General features: G+C 39.4%; 1 protein-coding gene across 2 annotated transcripts; it reads left to right on the forward strand.

Moving 5' to 3' along the window:
- Positions 1-1,663: 1,663 nt before the first annotated feature.
- On the forward strand, positions 1,664-14,705 carry cited1 (Cbp/p300-interacting transactivator, with Glu/Asp-rich carboxy-terminal domain, 1). 2 transcript variants are annotated; one of them, XM_044183449.1, is made up of 2 exons: positions 1,664-1,689; positions 8,533-14,705. In XM_044183449.1, the coding sequence occupies exons 1-2, from the start codon at positions 1,679-1,681 to the stop codon at positions 9,128-9,130; spliced, it is 609 nt and encodes a 202-aa protein (XP_044039384.1). In that variant the 5' UTR covers positions 1,664-1,678; the 3' UTR covers positions 9,131-14,705. The 2 variants fall into 2 exon arrangements, with proteins under 2 accessions (XP_044039384.1, XP_044039385.1); XM_044183450.1 differs by lacking the exon at positions 1,664-1,689 and adding an exon at positions 2,693-3,050.
- Positions 14,706-17,227: the final 2,522 nt, after the last annotated feature.

The following is a 17,227-nucleotide window of genomic DNA, read 5'->3' on the forward strand; positions in this document are numbered from 1 at the left end:
CCAATTATAACGTGTCCAGTTTTTCAGCGTCAACAAGCGTCAGCAGCATGTTAGCTTGTTTGCTCCCTCCCAGCTGCTGTACCCTAAACTACTGTACTTCTTCTGTACGTATGGCAATTGTCAATTCAGTAAAAAAAATTAAAACATAGCACTTGAAGCGTTTTACATAAGGGAGAAAAGATGGAGAAAGACTAGAGGAGATGGACAAAATGATTTAAAAGGAGGAGGATGACACAAAGTGTACAAACCGCAAAATATAAAGTGTGTTTTCAGATGTTTATTTTTAAATAACTCAGCCAGCAGCTATGATCATGAGTGTCAAAGGTGTGTTTAAAATGCATATATATACTATATACTAATAATTTACTTTATTCCTAACCATAATTTATCTCATCAGTTTCAACATCTCTGTGGCTCCGCCCACTGGCGTTTGCCTCAACCAGTAAGATTTATCCATCCGGATCCTTTGGAACTCCAGTTCCTGGTTTTTGGATGGCAAGCCTGCCCGGACACACACACACACACACACACACACACCGGGCTGGTCAGAGAGGAGAGAGCGAGGCACAAAATGCTTTTTATTCAGTAACAAGCCCATTGAGGAGCTGACAGACCCTCCAGAGTCTCTGCAGTCAGTCAGTGTGCGGACTTCAGCCTGATCCTCTAAAAATAACACCAACTACATTTTACTGGCTTTTATTTCCACAACAAACACTTTGGACTCTCCGGACTTGTTTAAATCTACTTTTATTTGAGTTTTCTGGGCTGCACCGGGCTTTTCTAACAGGTTGGTCCGTTTCTGTCATTTCCTTTGGTTCGGGTTTTCTGCGCTGTGGCAGCACTTGTCAGCGTGTGTTTGTGCTGTAAATCGGTGTGGTGAAAGTTTTTTTTTTCCCTCCTCGAGTGTTTACATAACATTTAAAATGAGGTCAAGTGTTTTCTGCCTGGAGCTGAAGGGTTTCGCTGTAAAAGCTTGTGTGAAATTTCCATTTTCTCTTTGGTTTAAGCTTCCAAGTGTTATGGATAAACTCAATTTAACTCCGTTTACACGCCTTTATATACCCACCTGATATTATCTTTAATAGTGGAAATGAATGGCAGTGGCAGACATTATTGCAAACGCCATAAAATGGATGGAAATGAGTCTTTAATGGATAAAAATGCATTTATTTCTGAAAGGTTTAGGTTTATTTGAAGTGTGTTTGCAATTAGATTATTTTGCGATTCTTACTTAAGTTCACCCTCAAATCAATAAAAATGTGACACGACAAGATTATTAATTGTTGATTTTCAAAGTAATTGGAGTCTTTTCCATCAAATACGGCGAAGTTCTGCAAGATACATACAACAGACAAAAACTTTGGTCACATCAGTCTTTTTTTTTTCCGTAAATTGGCTTCTCATTAAGCGTGTCCAGTGTGGAGATGGAGGCAATTAAAGCAAGTGGTGAATGCGTCACGCTGGGGCAGCATATGGTGTGTGTGTGTGTGTGTGTGTGTGTTTGAAAGGGACAGAGACAGACTGACGTCTCACTTTTGCTCGTCACGCTTTAATTGTGTAATTGAAACCTCTGTTGTTGGTGGTTTGTTTGTGTGTGTGTGTGTGTGTGTGTGTGTGTGTGTGTGTGTGCTGCCTATTGACTAAGTGCAGAAACACTCCTATAATGTTCTGATGATATATGATCTATATGTGAGTATGTAGCAATCAGTAGTCAGCTTATAGTGAATGTATTGTATTTTTTCTGAAATCATATCACTTTTGTTGATCAAGCAATCTAACAGCAAGGTCCATTTAGTAGCTGGTAGATGTTCACTTTTACTTTTTTAGAAAACTTTAAGGATTTCTAGCCCATGTTTGGCTGAAAAGCTGAAGTGATGAAGATCATGCCATTTGATAGAAAGCTCCAGAACAGCTGCTAAACGGGCCTTGTGGTGAGATTGTTTTATATGTTTTATATTCCTATGAGAACTCTATTGTCTTTATAGTTACTGACTTCATTAGCTCTTATCATATTCTTACAGTGTTAACTGCAACTATTAGCCTACTTTCATTATCGATTAATTAATTAATCATTTTTTGGGGATTAAATGTCAGAAGATATTGAAGTTAATGTCTACAAATTGCTTGTTTTGTCCAAGACCTCAAAGTATTCAATTTACAAAAATTTAAAACACAAAAAAGGCAGCAAACGCTCACATTTAAGAAGCTGGAATCAGAGAATGGTTGGTATTTTTGCTTGATAAATGACTTAATTAATCACTTGTGAAAAGTGTTGTCGATGACTGACTAATTAATTTGATCTCTGTAGGGAGTAAATATGTGTTTGGCTTCTAAATAGGCGAGTTTGAAGTGATCTAAATGCACTTTAAACCTCTTATAAACTTAATGTTTCTATAATATTTAGTGCTGAAACAATTAGTCGATTTGATTGATTACTCAAATGTACAGAAAAATAATTGCCAACTTTATTGATAAACAGTCACTAAAGTATTTTTTTTTTGTGTGGAAAAAAAGCCATTCCGGCCTCTCAAATGTTAATATTTGCCGCTAATATTTAAAAAAAGATGCAATTTGAAAACATCACTTTGGGCTCTGACAAATCACTATTTGTATGTACTATAATCATTAGCTGCAGCCCTAATATTTCAAAGATATACACTTGGAGACTTGGTATGTATCCCTCTTAAAATTGCAGTGTTGTTCTCTGTAAAAGCTACTGATCTGGCAGGGAGAGCAGACTTTCATGGCTGATAATTAAAATGAATGCAGACCAGTCCGTGGCCAAGACAGCAGCCGAGACTGCTAATGAAATCATTTACTAAGTCGGGGCCGATTTCACAATCTCATAAAAGTGGCGGACGAACACAATGAGTCAGGTCAGCTGTGAACAGGAAAGAAACATTGGCGCTCCTCCAGCAGTTTCACACAGCATCCTTCCTAACTCCGCTGAGCCGTCCTCCTGCTCTGCTGCCGGCGACGAGAGGAGCGAACAGTTTGGACATTTTTGACTCCAATCCATCCTCATTTCAGACAAAAACAGGAGGCTGCAGGTTTGTGTTATTATGAGCAAGTCTTCAGCCAAAAAAGCTGTTATGTGTATGTGAGAAACTTCTTCACTTCCTCCAGGCAGTTTCATGTCTCCTGAGTACTTCAAAATGTCCCATTTACTCAGTTGAAAGGCTGAAATTAACAACCGGACCAAAAACAAAGGGACTAACTTGTGTAGACAACCTGGTTTGATCATTTCGATTTTCTTAGAAAGATGAACTCCAAGCTACACTTCACTGTACTCTGACTTTGTTTTTACAAGCCCAGAGTCCTTTAGAAAGGTTTCTAAGTTTAGGATATGTGGTTTTGTAAACCGAAAATGACATGCGCACCATTGTAAAATCATGACATTTGCTCTTAAAATCACTCCCACCACTAAATGAAAAACAAACAGCGGTACCTTTTTAAGCTGCTATGCTTCAATACCCATGATTCATATGTGACATCTGTAAACCCTGAGGTCTGTGATGATTTAAACCAAATGAAACTAAACAGACTTTTTGAGTTTCTCAACAATATAGTTAAAAACATGACTTGGTGTTGTGCTGTCATCTCCTCGTAGCTCTGAAGATCCACCAGAAGTATTTAGCAGTATTTAGTTCATATACCAAAATTATACTTCTTTTTAATCATTTGAGAAACACGAACATGTTTTTCTACAAAACCCTTTGCTTCATTGAGCAAAAGAAACAGAAGTTCTCAAATGTTAAATGTTGTCTAAATATAAGCGGCTGTAGAAGAACTTTGATTAAATAAATTGTCATAATGCTGATTTAAATCAGTAACTGTCAGTTTTTGATACTCGGGCCAACGAACACATTACTGTCAGTCCAAAAAAAAAAAATAAAAGCAATGAGATTCAATACCCAGCTATTAAGGAAAGGGTTAATCATGCAGCTGTTTTGATATGTTTGAACACAACTTTCCCCCCGTGACTATATGAGTCACCATTGAAATCCATTGTAACTGTAATTGAATTAAAGCTGCCTACAGCTGCTGTCCTCCACAATGGAACAAACTAAGTTTTTAAATCTACAGACAGACTATCTGTTCAAAGCAAGAAGAAGAAGAAAAGGAGATACAACCTTTTGTCTTAGAAATGAAAAGTTGAATTCATAAACAATAAAACAGCTAACGTTAGGTAAATATTTCTGCATTGCAGTCGTTACTGAGTAACTTCACTGACTCGTCTCCACTGTGCTACTGTCACAGTAAGCATTTAGCATTACCTCATTATTGTCACTGAACGACAGTGGCTGCTGTTCAACAATAGTTAAAGCTTTAATTATTTTAAGTGTGGAAAAGTGTCCATGTCCAACTCGCAAATTGGATGCATCTTAATTAGTGGTAGGGGTGGGATACTCTTCTCCATTGAAGCGGTGTTTTGTGATATAGACTGATTTTCACTGTCAAAAATGTCAAATGTATGCTTATATTTAGTTTTTAGGAATGAAAATCTTTAAAAAGCCGCAGTTGTGTTCTCTTCTGTGCCCGAGAAAAGAAGGTGTTTGCCGTTTTTCATTTGTTTGCGTCTCCTGGACTCAATGTGCTGGAAAGCTGTTGTGCAGAGACACCATGTGCAGCCTGGCCCTGACAGTAATCAGTCAATGAATAATGAACACACACACACACACACAGAGAGAGAGAGACCTGCCACTGACAGCTGTTTGGTATCTTTGTGTGTGTGTGTGTGTGTGTGTGTGTGTGTGTGTGTGTGTTAACTCTATCAGTCGAGTGCAGCTGCATGCCTGCCTGTAGCAATTATGTTCTCGCTAAATAAGAGCCAATGCTGGGAGGAGGGTGTGTACTCGTGCTTGCTACATAGTGAGGACTGAAACACGTTTTTTACCGACAGAGTGAGGACATTTTTGGAAAGTGAGGCATTTAGTTGTGATGGTTAAGGTTAGGGTAAGGAGTTAGGGAATGCATTATGTCAATGATGGTCCTCACAAAGATAGAAGTACAAGGGTGTGTGTGTGTGTGTGTGTGGGGGGGGCACATATTATTTAGCGATTAACTTTCTCAAAGGATAGCCGCATGATGTTTCTGTGTGTGTTAAGGCACACATGCTGTTTGAACTGTGTGTAATACAAACCAGCTCAGGGACGTTAACATGAGCCTGTACAGGAGTGTTTTTGCAAGAGGGTTTGAGTCACATACACACAATAAAACAACACACACACTGCGTTTCATTCGCCCTTTTTTTTACCTCCACACACACAGTCAGACATATGCTCTGTTCTCAGGGCCCATATGTATTTATCCTGCCATGTGACCCAATCACTCTTTGAGATCCTCAAAGGCTCTGTTGTTTTGTGAACTTCATTCTCACACACACACACACACACACACACACACACACACACATATATATATATATATATATATATATATATATATATATATATATATATATATATATATATATATAGACCTATAAACACTCACTAACCTCGTTGGTACCCACAGGCCTTCTCCCTGGAGCCTTTTCATGGTTAATTTGTTCCTCAATAGGTCAACAGGAAAAGCAGACATCAAGCAAATACACACACACACACACACACAACAAAATCTGCCTCAAACGCACCATGCGAGTCATGCGGCCATCCAGGCACCAGGGTCGGCTCATTGTGTTTCCCAGACAGCTCTGACTTCAGTGATTTACTGGGTCAGAAGAACATGAGTAAAGTTAAGTCAACAGCGCTGTTATTGTTGTGGTCTGAAGCAGCCGCGTGTTTGTCAGGAAACGCCTTTAAATGACCACTTAAGTTATTTGTCATCCTTTCTTTAGTCATCAGATGTTTTACACAGGCCACTAGTAATCTATTTTTTCATTCATGGAGAGTGTGTTGTTTAAAAATACTTAGAGATATGGACCATAGAAAACATTTACCCAGCAGCAAAGCTAACAAAGGGACTATTTTGCAGTTTATACTTGCTGGTGTCTTTCTCTTCTCAAAGCATTTTCTCAAGTAGAGCCAAAAGAGATAATTCAACATTTTGAAAAATACACTTATTTGCCTAATTTCTGAGAGTTAAATGAGGAAACAGATACTACTTTCATGTCTCTGCATTATAGTACAGAGCTGGAGTCAGGAGGCTATTAGCGTAGCCTAGCATAAAGACTGGAAGCAGGGGAAAAGAAGCAGGGGAAAAGCTAGCGTTAGCCTGAAAATCAGACTGAATTGCCATCTTGTTTCACTTCACTCATTCAGCCTTACATTATGTTCACGTGAGACAATTTTTTGTTGGTAGAGGTAATTATTTTATTTTACTTTGCCTTCACCAATCAGTAGCAAATGACATCCGTCCAACCAACGTTATTCACGGAAGCTGTGGTAGCGGTAGCTAGGAGCGGTAAGCTCAACGTTTTTTTATGCCGATCGGAATAAAAAAGGCAATTTTTAAGAGTTGTTATTTCTGTAAGTCGACTTACAACAACCTGTAAAGCTGTGTTGATCTCAGTCACGCTTATTGAATTGTGGGCATTTTTCTTTTGTTATTTCTCAAACGTGTAGCTTGGTGGCTAGCTAGCTAACTATGTAGGAAGGTGACGTTCCAACTCTAAATTGTGCCTAAAAAGCTTTATTTGTTGACTGTTTCTCTAACCGGTGGTGACAGCCATCAGTGAGCACAACACCAGACCTACTTGAATTGTTGTACAATTCGGAGATTTGGGCAACAATTCAGAGGTCTGGAACCACGCTAAGCTAGCCCGGCTCTCCGCCTACCAACACCTTATCTTGTTTGTTTAATCCATATGCAAAGAGATAGGCAAAAATGACAATTTGTGGTTTTATGGAAAGTTAACGTGCTGTGACTATTTCTTGACAAACAACAGTTTATCCATCCGCTTAGTACTTATGTGCTAATGTCTTTGGCTAGCTGTTTCCCCTTGCTTCCAGTATTTATGTTAAGTTAAGCTAATCGCCTCCTGGCTGTTGCTTCATGTTTTTAACGGACGGAAACGAAAGTGGTATCGATCCTCTCATCTAACTCTCATTTCCCAAAATGTTGAACTCTTACATCAGTGTAATTTTTGCCTGCATTTCATCAAAATGCAGTGCTTTTGTTCCAGCTGACATTTAACTTGGTACCATTCTGTATGTCATAGTCTGTCAAATGCTCGCCGAAGCCTTTGCTATGAAAAACTCTTTGATCAAATCTGGACTATTTGATGTAACCCAGCAACCAAATGCAGATCAGCAGGAAAGTCCCTGCTACCAAACAACAGAAATATTAAGCAAATATTTCACTCCAGTGACTCTGCTATCATAATGTGATACCTACATACTCCTTTTGTATCTCCTGCATCACTGTTGTTGCCATAACGACAGCTTGCCTAACTTGGCAGAGTAGAAACATGCACATGTGATTACAGGTGCAAAAAAAACAAACAAAAAACAGGTTCATGAATTGATTCCCACCTGTGTGTGCTGTTTCTAGCTGGAGCTGCTCTCAAAACCAGCAGCACTTAAAACTGACACTAAAACTCTACAGCAGCACAGATAAAGAGCAACTCCAGTTTGAAATGTCACATAGAGATGCTAATAAATTCACACACATAGTGAGCAGGTTCAGTTTTGTACAACAGAATGTGAGCTGCCTAGAAAATGTTCAAATGTGTATACATATTACAGATAGAGAAGAGCATCCTAAATTTGATCCGTATATAACCTTTGATTTGGTCCTCACTAATGCATGTTTTAGAAAATAATCATTCTACTTCATGTGTCCAGTGTCCATGCATGTAAAGAATAGTTCGAGAATACTTTGACATTTTAGAAAGTATGCTCATTCGCTTTCTAGCCGAGAGATAGATGAGAAGATCAATACCACTCTCATGTCTGCTTGTTAAATATAAAGCAAGAGCCAGGTGATTAGCTTAGCTTAGCACAAAGACTGGCAGCTAGTCTTGTCTCTCTTGTCGTTTTTACATTTCGGTTTTTGTACTGATTAAACAAATGAGATATAATGTGTTAATTAGTGAGCTTTAGAGGTGCTGGTAGGCTGATTTTTTTTAAAACTATTTACTCCTGCTTCCAGTCTTTATGCTATGCTAAGCTAATCACCTGCCGACTCTAGCTTCATGTTTAGCACAAAGACATGAGAGTGGTATCAATCTTCTCGTCTAACTCTCTGCAAGAAAGCAAACATGTTTCTAAAAATGTCAAACTATTCCTTTTAAAGGAGTTAGTTCACCATCCAAACACTGACTATACAGAACTACAAAGAACAGCATACAATTATGTTATAAAAACATAACATTTCCTGTTATTTGATGCTGCTCTGTATGTCTGGATTTAGCATCAATTTACATTCGATCATCTCAGATTCCATCGAGTTACAGTGAAGTCTTTAATGATATCTAGCCTATACGATGTCACCAGCCATCAGAGCCGCCTATGTTTAGCTAACAAGCTTATCTCGTCCTCATATCCCAGTTTGATGACATTGCATAACATCTCCCTTTTCTTCCTGCAGGCTCTGGGTTTTCCTGGTGATGACCTCACTGCTGTTTCCTGGCAACGCCCACGCTGCGATGAAGGACCTCTCCTCCTCCTCCTCCTCTCCTCTCAGCTCCCTGCTCAACTACCCGTCCTCCAAAACTTCCGTTGTGCCGTTTTCCCCATCTGCTGGCACCGCCTCCTCGCCCGGGTCATCGCTGTCGTCGGCTCCGCTCTCCAAACCTCAGCCCTTCTGCCTCCAGACGGGGCCGCATCTCATCGCCAGCATGCAGCTGCAGAAGCTCAACTCACACTACCAGCATCTCGCCGGTGCTTCTGCTGGACACCCAGCACCCGGCGGTACTCAAAGGGGCTTTACTGCCTCGCCTCTGGGCACGGGAAACCAGCTTCTGGGGCCGTCTGGAGGCCTTAGTGGAGGTGGGATGGGTGTTGGCATCAGCATGGGGAACCAAAGCGCCAGTGCCAGTGGAATTATCGACTTTGACCCCGTGGACGAGGAGGTTCTCATGTCACTGGTGGTGGAGCTCGGTTTGGACCGAGCCAACGAGCTGCCCGAGCTCTGGCTGGGTCAGAACGAGTTCGACTTCATGTCAGATGTGCCGGCCGGATGTTGACCTATGAAATGAAAAACTATGCAGTGGAATTGATTGACAAAGAGAGAGAAGACTTTCTCCCCTCTGTTTTGTTTTTCTCTTTCCTCCTTTTCTTGGTTGATAAAATGAGGAAACCCAACAGACACTGAGTAATAAAGAGAAAGAGATTAGAGGCATACTCCTGTATCTAGTTTGCTTTCATACTCTTTGTGTGCAGACAGACGGATCAAAGAAAAAGACAGCTTGCTTTTGAATTTTTTGTTTTTTTAATGGAGTTGTGCTCTCTCAGAAAGAGAGCAAACTGTTTTTCGTTCAGTGCATTTTTCTGTTCTAGGATGAAACTAGTGGTTGAAACCAACCTGATGGGATTAAGAAGTCTTTTGTTGTGTCTCATCCTACTCTGATTTTTATTTTTCCTTTCATTTAAATAAAAAAACAAAGCATGAGCAGAGTATGAACAGAAACAAGGAGTCGTAGAAAGAGACTTTGTTGCTCCTCTCCTCTTTCTGCCATCACTCCATGATGCTGGCTTAATGAAAGGAAGGTGATTGACACAAGACGGGTTGGAGACGTTTCTAGCCTTTTGGGAACACAACAGTAAAGATGACATAGACACACTTCTCTCTTGATCAACGCTTTAGAAAAATTTAAATGGGAAACATGGCTTTATGGGAGATTTGTGAAGGATGACAAACACTACGTTTCCTGTTTTCTTAATGGACAATATTAGACTCTGGTCTCACGGGAAAGAGATCCCCGTTTCTCGGCTTCACAAAGAAACTGGTTGTCTGAGAACTGGTTATCTCAATGTACTTCTTTTTCTTTCTTTTTGTCTGAATTAAGTTCAACCAGTCATTCATGGAACATGTTATTTAAGACAGTGGCTGATATCCATCAAGACTTCTGGACAAGGAGCGCTTCTGTAACGCATCCATAATCGGTTCTACTGAACATAATGAATTAGATCAAGAGATGGGGAATCTTTCGGAGCATGGGACCTGAATGGAGTAAATTGTTTCTTGCTCTGGAGAACAGACTCACTAAAACGACTGAGGCCTTTTGGTCATGTGAGTCGCCACTACATGTACATGTTTTGTTTCTGGCCTACAGTGTAAGAAACACTGACCCAGGTGGTCAAGTCAAACTGGTGTCAATGATCCCAGATAGCACTTCCTCCTACATTGAGGATACAAGGTCTTGTCAACATTTGTGGACACAACCTGAATGGCAACAGATAAATGAATGTGCCCTCCACCTTTTGTTTTTCCTGTTTTACCACTTTGATGTTTGTGTCAAAACAGTTCGTTCAGCCCCAACAGACCTTATTATCACCATACTTCCTTGATCCTGATAAGGAAGCATTGTCTGTTTTGTCATCATTAGGCCTGGAGGCTACTGTTTGCACACCTTGCAGGGCAGTCTTTGACCTAAACACACACTGTGGTTTGGTTTCAGCATGTCGAGAGGTTGGTCCACACCAGTGCAGGCTTTAGGATGGTTGTAATTGGACCAAAGTGAACTAAACCTTTCAGACGTGATCTATTCATAGAAGCTACTACTGCTTGCAGCTAACATGTTAGCATCATCGACTACCAGCTCCTGTCCATTCATACTGCTTTACTGTTTCTTGAAGGCAGAGACAATATGGAGAACATCTTGAAAAGCTAGCAATGGGCCCTCTGGCAGCCATATTGGAGGGCCTCGTGCTCTTGGGCTTCAGCTGAACAGTTATTTGTTCAACTTGTCCTAGTGAGCAGAATCAAAAAGACATTGTTGTTTTGGGTTGTCCACTTGCCACTTACTAGCTAGCTAACAATCACTATCTGCTAAAAATGTGATTTTGGCTACTGTAACTTGTAGAAACTAGCGCCTGCATTAGCTCTATATATGGGTAGCTGTTTTCACATGTTTTCACATGTGAAATATTACATGTATTTGAATTCATCACTTTGAAATAGTAGTTTGACAAAACAATACCAACTCAAGCTCCATTAGTACCTTTTTCCAAAGCTCTCTCAACTGTGTCATACGCATTAAGTTTTAAGCTAACACGGACGAAAGGTCCTAAAAGTGTTGGATTATAGCCTACCATAACAGCTACTGAGCTCGCATATCAAATCCATCTCAATAACAACTGAGCAAACTCCCGTCTGCTTCTGAAGATCATGTGATACGGTTGAAGCTCCAGAAAACACTAAACGTAAGTGGACCTTGAGATGGGATTGTTTTGTGAAATGTTTTACATGTGGAATTGTTGTTTTTACATAAAAGTTACACATGTTTGCGTGAAACAATGAAACAAGAGATAAACATGTGAAGTATGTTTCACATGTGACCCAGTTTTATATGCCTTATTTGCATATCCTCTATTGGACCGCCGTGATCCTGCCAGATGCTGTTGCCGGGAGATTTTGGTGTATTGTCTGTTTCACAAATGATCTCACTCTCTATTGTGAATGGAATATTAACTGTTTTAGTTTATAGAGTCGACTCTCCATGTACCAGGTGTTGTTTATTGGTGCTGCAGACTTTAGTGATGGAAAAAATCCTAGGGGGTTCAATTGACACCCACCCCCTCCCCACCTATAGGAAGTGCTGTATCCTGCTGTAGATGGATGCAGGTAGCATGGGGGCTCTGACCTATATCTGTTGTGGTAAGAAGAGACGGGGGCTTGAACTGTGCAGCGGGAACAAAGGCCTTTCACCTCAACCTGGTGTGTCTGTCATCTGGGCATTGTTGGTCTCCTCTTAGACCACACACACACGCAATAACACACCTGTATATATACGTACATGCACGCAAAGACATGCGACAGCTCACCTGTATGTGCATTCACATCCGTAGACATACACAAGCTGAAACCAAACTATGTGCAGGGATACAAAGGCACCGAAATAAACCCCAACACACACACACACACACACACACACACAGAGGAGCATGGGGATGGTATTACAGCAGGGAAATGGGAGTAGCAGCCATGAAACAGGCACTTGTTCAGTTACACACAGACTTCACAGGGTATTGGGGTTGTTAGTGTGTGTGTGTGTGTGTGTGAAAAGACATAGTGATGTTAGTGAAAAACAGAGAATGAGAGACTGTACGTGTGAGGGGAAACTATGAGCAGCAGGTAATCCGTCCACATGAAGACCACTGGCGGAGGAAAGACACGCTGAGCCTCGTTAATTTATTTAGATATAGACAGGTCAGCTTACACACACACACAACTTTAGTTCCTCAACGGTGCACACATGCGTCTCAAGTCCTATTTTTCTACACACACACGCTGCCTAATAACAGTTTTTGATCTTGATTAGGGACTCGGTTACAGTCGAAGACCACCGATTTTCTTTTCTTTTTTAATGAAATGTGTGAAGCAGTGATAAATGAAACCCCGATGAAGGAGCAATTTGACAGAATCCGTTTTTAAAACGGATTTGCTGGATATTTCCCGCGTAATGACTACTTTATTGACATAGTGTGGAGCGAAAGAAATAAAGATGCTTCTCATCGCTTCCAAATCCAACAGACAGACACGCTTATTCTCCTCTTCCTCTGTCTCGTCGTCTAAGTGGGTCAAAATAACATTCTTCAGATCTTGTGTTTGTTTCCATCTGCTCAACATTGTTTTAAAGTCCTTTTCTGTGTGTGTGTGTATGTTGTTTTGTGGTCCGGCCTTAATCCCAGCTGAGTGAATGTTATTTTTTGCTGTGTGAAGCAGAGGCACGTCCACCCCCCACTCTCATCCCCCAAGAAGTTGCCTGGTCGAGATGTTTGAATCGCCTGCGGGCTTTCATTTCCTCTTCTCCTTGATGCCCGATATTGCAGATTAATCCCGGCAGAGACCTTTTGAACTAAAATTTACCTCACAGCTATTTGGTTTCTAATGACAAAAACAAAATATTGCTCATTTTGGTTTCATTTTGCTTGGAATACCACATGGGTGTATTTTAGCACCAAATTACCGCAAAAACAGTTCAGTTCATCACAGTAAACGATTACAAATATGGCATTTCTCTGATGGGCAATTTAACCTGACCACAATGTTGGTTTTGCATGTTTTAGTCTAAACTACAACTCCCCTGAACTTAATACGGATCATTTCCCAAAGTATACCATACGTTTATAGACATTTCCTTTCTTCAGTGCATCCATAGGCTTCAATTTGTTCCAGTACTCCCATCAAAGTTATATTTTTTTATGCTTAATCAAAGTCATATTTTCATCAAGTACTAATGCAGTTAAGAGCTGGGACTAGTCAATTGGTTGATCGACAGAAAATTACTCACCAACAAGTTCGATGATGGATAAATTATTTTTGTTTCAAGAACAAAATGTCAAAATTGGCTGGTTTCAGCCTCTCAAATGTGAGGATTTCCTGCTTCGATTTGTCTCATATGATAGTAAATTGAATATCTTTGGGTTTTGTTGATATGAACGGGGTGGACAAAATAATAGAAACACCTGTCAGTATAATGCAATACAATTCAACAGCACCACAATACTGCAGCTTCAGTTGAATCAACACCGTTTCAACAAAGTATTAGCCTTCATGATGGCGGGATTTATTGCAGGACTGTTGTGTTAGACTGCATTAGTTGTAGCTTGGTGTACCTAATAAACTGGCAAATGAGTGCTATGCTTATTTGCTGTCTCGTTGAGAGTTTGTACGGTAAATAAGCTACAGCCAGTATGTAGATGGTTAGCTTAGCCTAGCACAAAGACTGGAAACAGGTGGAAACCGGAACCCTGGATCTGTTTAAATGTAACAAATCCGTCTATCAGCACCTCTAAAAGTCACTAATCAACACATTATGTCTTGTTTCTTTAATCCATACAGAAACTGAGCTGTAAAAACGGCAATTTGCCGTATTACATTGGGTTTTGGGCAGTTGCAGTTGCCAGGCAACCAGCGGCAACTCCAGGAAGTTGCTGCTCCTGTTTTCACAATCACAGGAATTTAAAAAACGTCTTTATCCAGATTGACTCCGGTGTGCTTTTGGATGTTGCGATGGGTTTTCTTCCCCAGCTCTGTGTCCGTGTAAACCTTCACGGTCTCTACAACTAATGAAGTGGACTTCCAGTTTCCATGTGACAGCAGTGATTTGTTACACACTCGGCCGCTGCCTCTGGGCCTCAGAGTCATGAAAAATGTTCCATCACATCAAGGCCTGTGAAAACCTTCAACATAAACAGTGATATATCTGTTAAAAGGTCGCTGTTACAAGGTTTCCTCTCCACAGTAATGAAAATGTTCAGCCATTGCTCTACTGCCAGGTCTGCTTGTGAAACTAAAGTAGACTCTGCACTGATTTAATCCTCTTTTTATCATCATATTTACTTTTAAACCTGTAGATTAAAGTCTCATTTTGTGTTTTATTTTGTTGTTGGTTTTGCGTGCAGTTTCTTTCCTTGTTCTTTTTTTTTTCTAATGATGAAATGAATATTATTCAAAGATGATTTTTAAAGCACTTTTGCTCACCGGCTCTCACTTGTACATCTATATGAATATGTAAATGAGATCATATTAAAAAAAATGCTTGTATTTTTGTTACGGCTCTGAGTTTGGGGAAAAATATAAAGAGTGAAAACTGAGCTGGAGTGAATGTTTGTCATTAAAACAGCAGACAGACACTACATACAGTATATGAAGTAGCATCTAGGGATTTACATACACTTGTTCTTTTAAAATGAATGTTCAGTTTACATTTTTCCAGCTTTCCATTAACACGTTTGATAAATGTAACCATATCAGCAGACACATGTGCCATACATAGAATAGAGAACGATATTGTTACCAGTAAAGGTCTAGTATACAGAATAACATTGTACATATGTTTAAAGGAAGATAACTAATAGTTAAAATATCGTTTCTGTCTTTTTAGCTAACATAAAAGTTAAAAATTGTAATATAACATAATAACGTGACCTGTCACATGAGGGCATGATAGAGACGATGATTCAGAAAACATATTCAACATTAGCAAATGTATCACTGGTTTGCTCATAAAGACTGTTGATGTGTCCCTTTTTTGTACAAGGCTGCCATCTGCTGGCATGTGATGGTAAGTACACAACGTGGAATTACTTCCACCAAGAAGGATGCAACAAGTATATTACACATCTTTTCTTTGCATTTTCTGCATGTCAGAATTAATTTTATAAGATAAGCCTTTACTGATCCTTTACTGAGGGGAAATTCGGTTGTTGTTGCAGCAGCACAAGGACAGAAATAAGTACAGATAAATGGACAAAGTAAAAATAAATTAGAGGTTTATAAAACCAAAATAAGATTAGAAGTAAAAATAGAAACTATACAAGAGCACTAATTTGGATAGAAAGAGCAATTTACGAGTTAAACTGACAGTGGAGCAGCAGAGTCTGCAAGTCTAGTATATTATGGCTCTGTTATTCCCTTTTGGTAATAATTATATGGAAAATGGTCAAAATTCTGATATTTTAGTTATTTGTGTTGAGTATAAAAGCAGTTGTTGATTTCCGGTGGAATTTCCTCAAAAGAACTGCTCCATTTAAAACCAAGTAAATAGTAATTTGTTATTCATTTATTATTCTTTGTATACTGTTTGTCAAATTGTATGCTTACCTGTAGACAAACTATTGTTGGATGTTCAGCAGACAGCTGCTTTGCACAGACCAAAAGACTCTAGGTAATGCTATCTCAGCATTTTGGTGGAATTAATTACTGTAATTGGAAGTGAACCAATTTAACATTTCCACGTAGAATTGCATAGGTTAGTTCTTTCTGGGAGACATCCTAGGAAATTATTACAAATTCAATCCAATAATTGACCTGTAATTAATGCGTTACCCCAAATAACAGATTTTTAGTTTTTGCTTCTTTTTCAGATTTTAGGGAATGATCAGTACAGTTATGCTGGGAGAGGCAGCATGTAGAATTACACTTTCATATTAAAGATGAGGATTATTCCGTACAAAAAAACCCCACACACTATGATGTGACAGTGGTTGTTAACTAAATTAAAAGTGTATTCACCTAATTTACCACATTTCTTTCAGCCTTTCTGTCCAATAACGTTTCTTCTCTGGACGTGTCAGACTTGCATCTTAATGCAGTGCTGTCATCTAGTGGTGAGCATGGCATATACAGTAGATTGCACTAACTCATCTAATGGCCCTACTACATATGTAGAGGAAGTGTTCCCCTGTGCAGTTCATGCAGAAACAAACACATCGACTGCTTCCTGATACGTAAATGAACACGAGCATTTTGGAGCTCACAAAAAAGTGCAGGTCACACCGTAAAAGACAAAACTAGTTCAAGGTGGAAGAAGTTCTCAGATCCCTTACTTAAGTAAAAGTACTCATACCACAGTGTGAAAATAGTAAAAGTCATGCATTCAAAACTTTACTTAAGTAAAAGTATGTAAGTATTATCAGCTAAATGTACTTATAAGTATCAAAAGTAAAAGTACTCATTCTGCATAAAATGTTCCTTGTCAGTGTTTTCCTGTTATATCTGATGTTTCTGGATTAATATTACTGCTGCAGTAATGTGAATGTTGCATTTTACTGCTATAGATGTTTAAGGCTGAGCTCATTTTAACTACTTCATATAATGTTGGGTAGTTTAACCTACAGCAATGCATCATGGTCTATAAGATCATCATATGTTTGTAGTGTTGCTGTCCTGTGAGAATCACGTGTCTCTAAAAAGTCAACTTCATGTACATTTACAGCCCGGGTTTTCAGCTTTGTGACGATGCATTTTCTAGCTGATCCAAGAGGTTTTAAATAGTTTATTTATCTTAAAGAAGTAGGAGAATTTTCTCAACCCATAAAGGAACACGTCATCCTTCAGTTTATCAGAAAAATTCAAATTCAGAATCACCACATCTGGAGATACGTGGTTTTCGCTGGACAGGAAGGGTATGAACAATGAAAAGTAAAGCTGTCAGACAAATGTAGTGGAATGGAAATACTCAAGTAAAATACCTCGACTTTGAACTTAAGTACAGAAATTGTGTAAATTAGTTACATTCCACCACCGCTTACTGGGGGAAAAGTGAGGCATCGAGAGAACAAAAGTGAATAAAGAGAAGAGTAGAAACATTAAAAACTGCAGAGAGACATAAATA

Source organism: Siniperca chuatsi, linkage group LG22 (assembly GCF_020085105.1).
Source record: "Siniperca chuatsi isolate FFG_IHB_CAS linkage group LG22, ASM2008510v1, whole genome shotgun sequence".
Taxonomy (NCBI): domain Eukaryota; kingdom Metazoa; phylum Chordata; class Actinopteri; order Centrarchiformes; family Sinipercidae; genus Siniperca; species Siniperca chuatsi.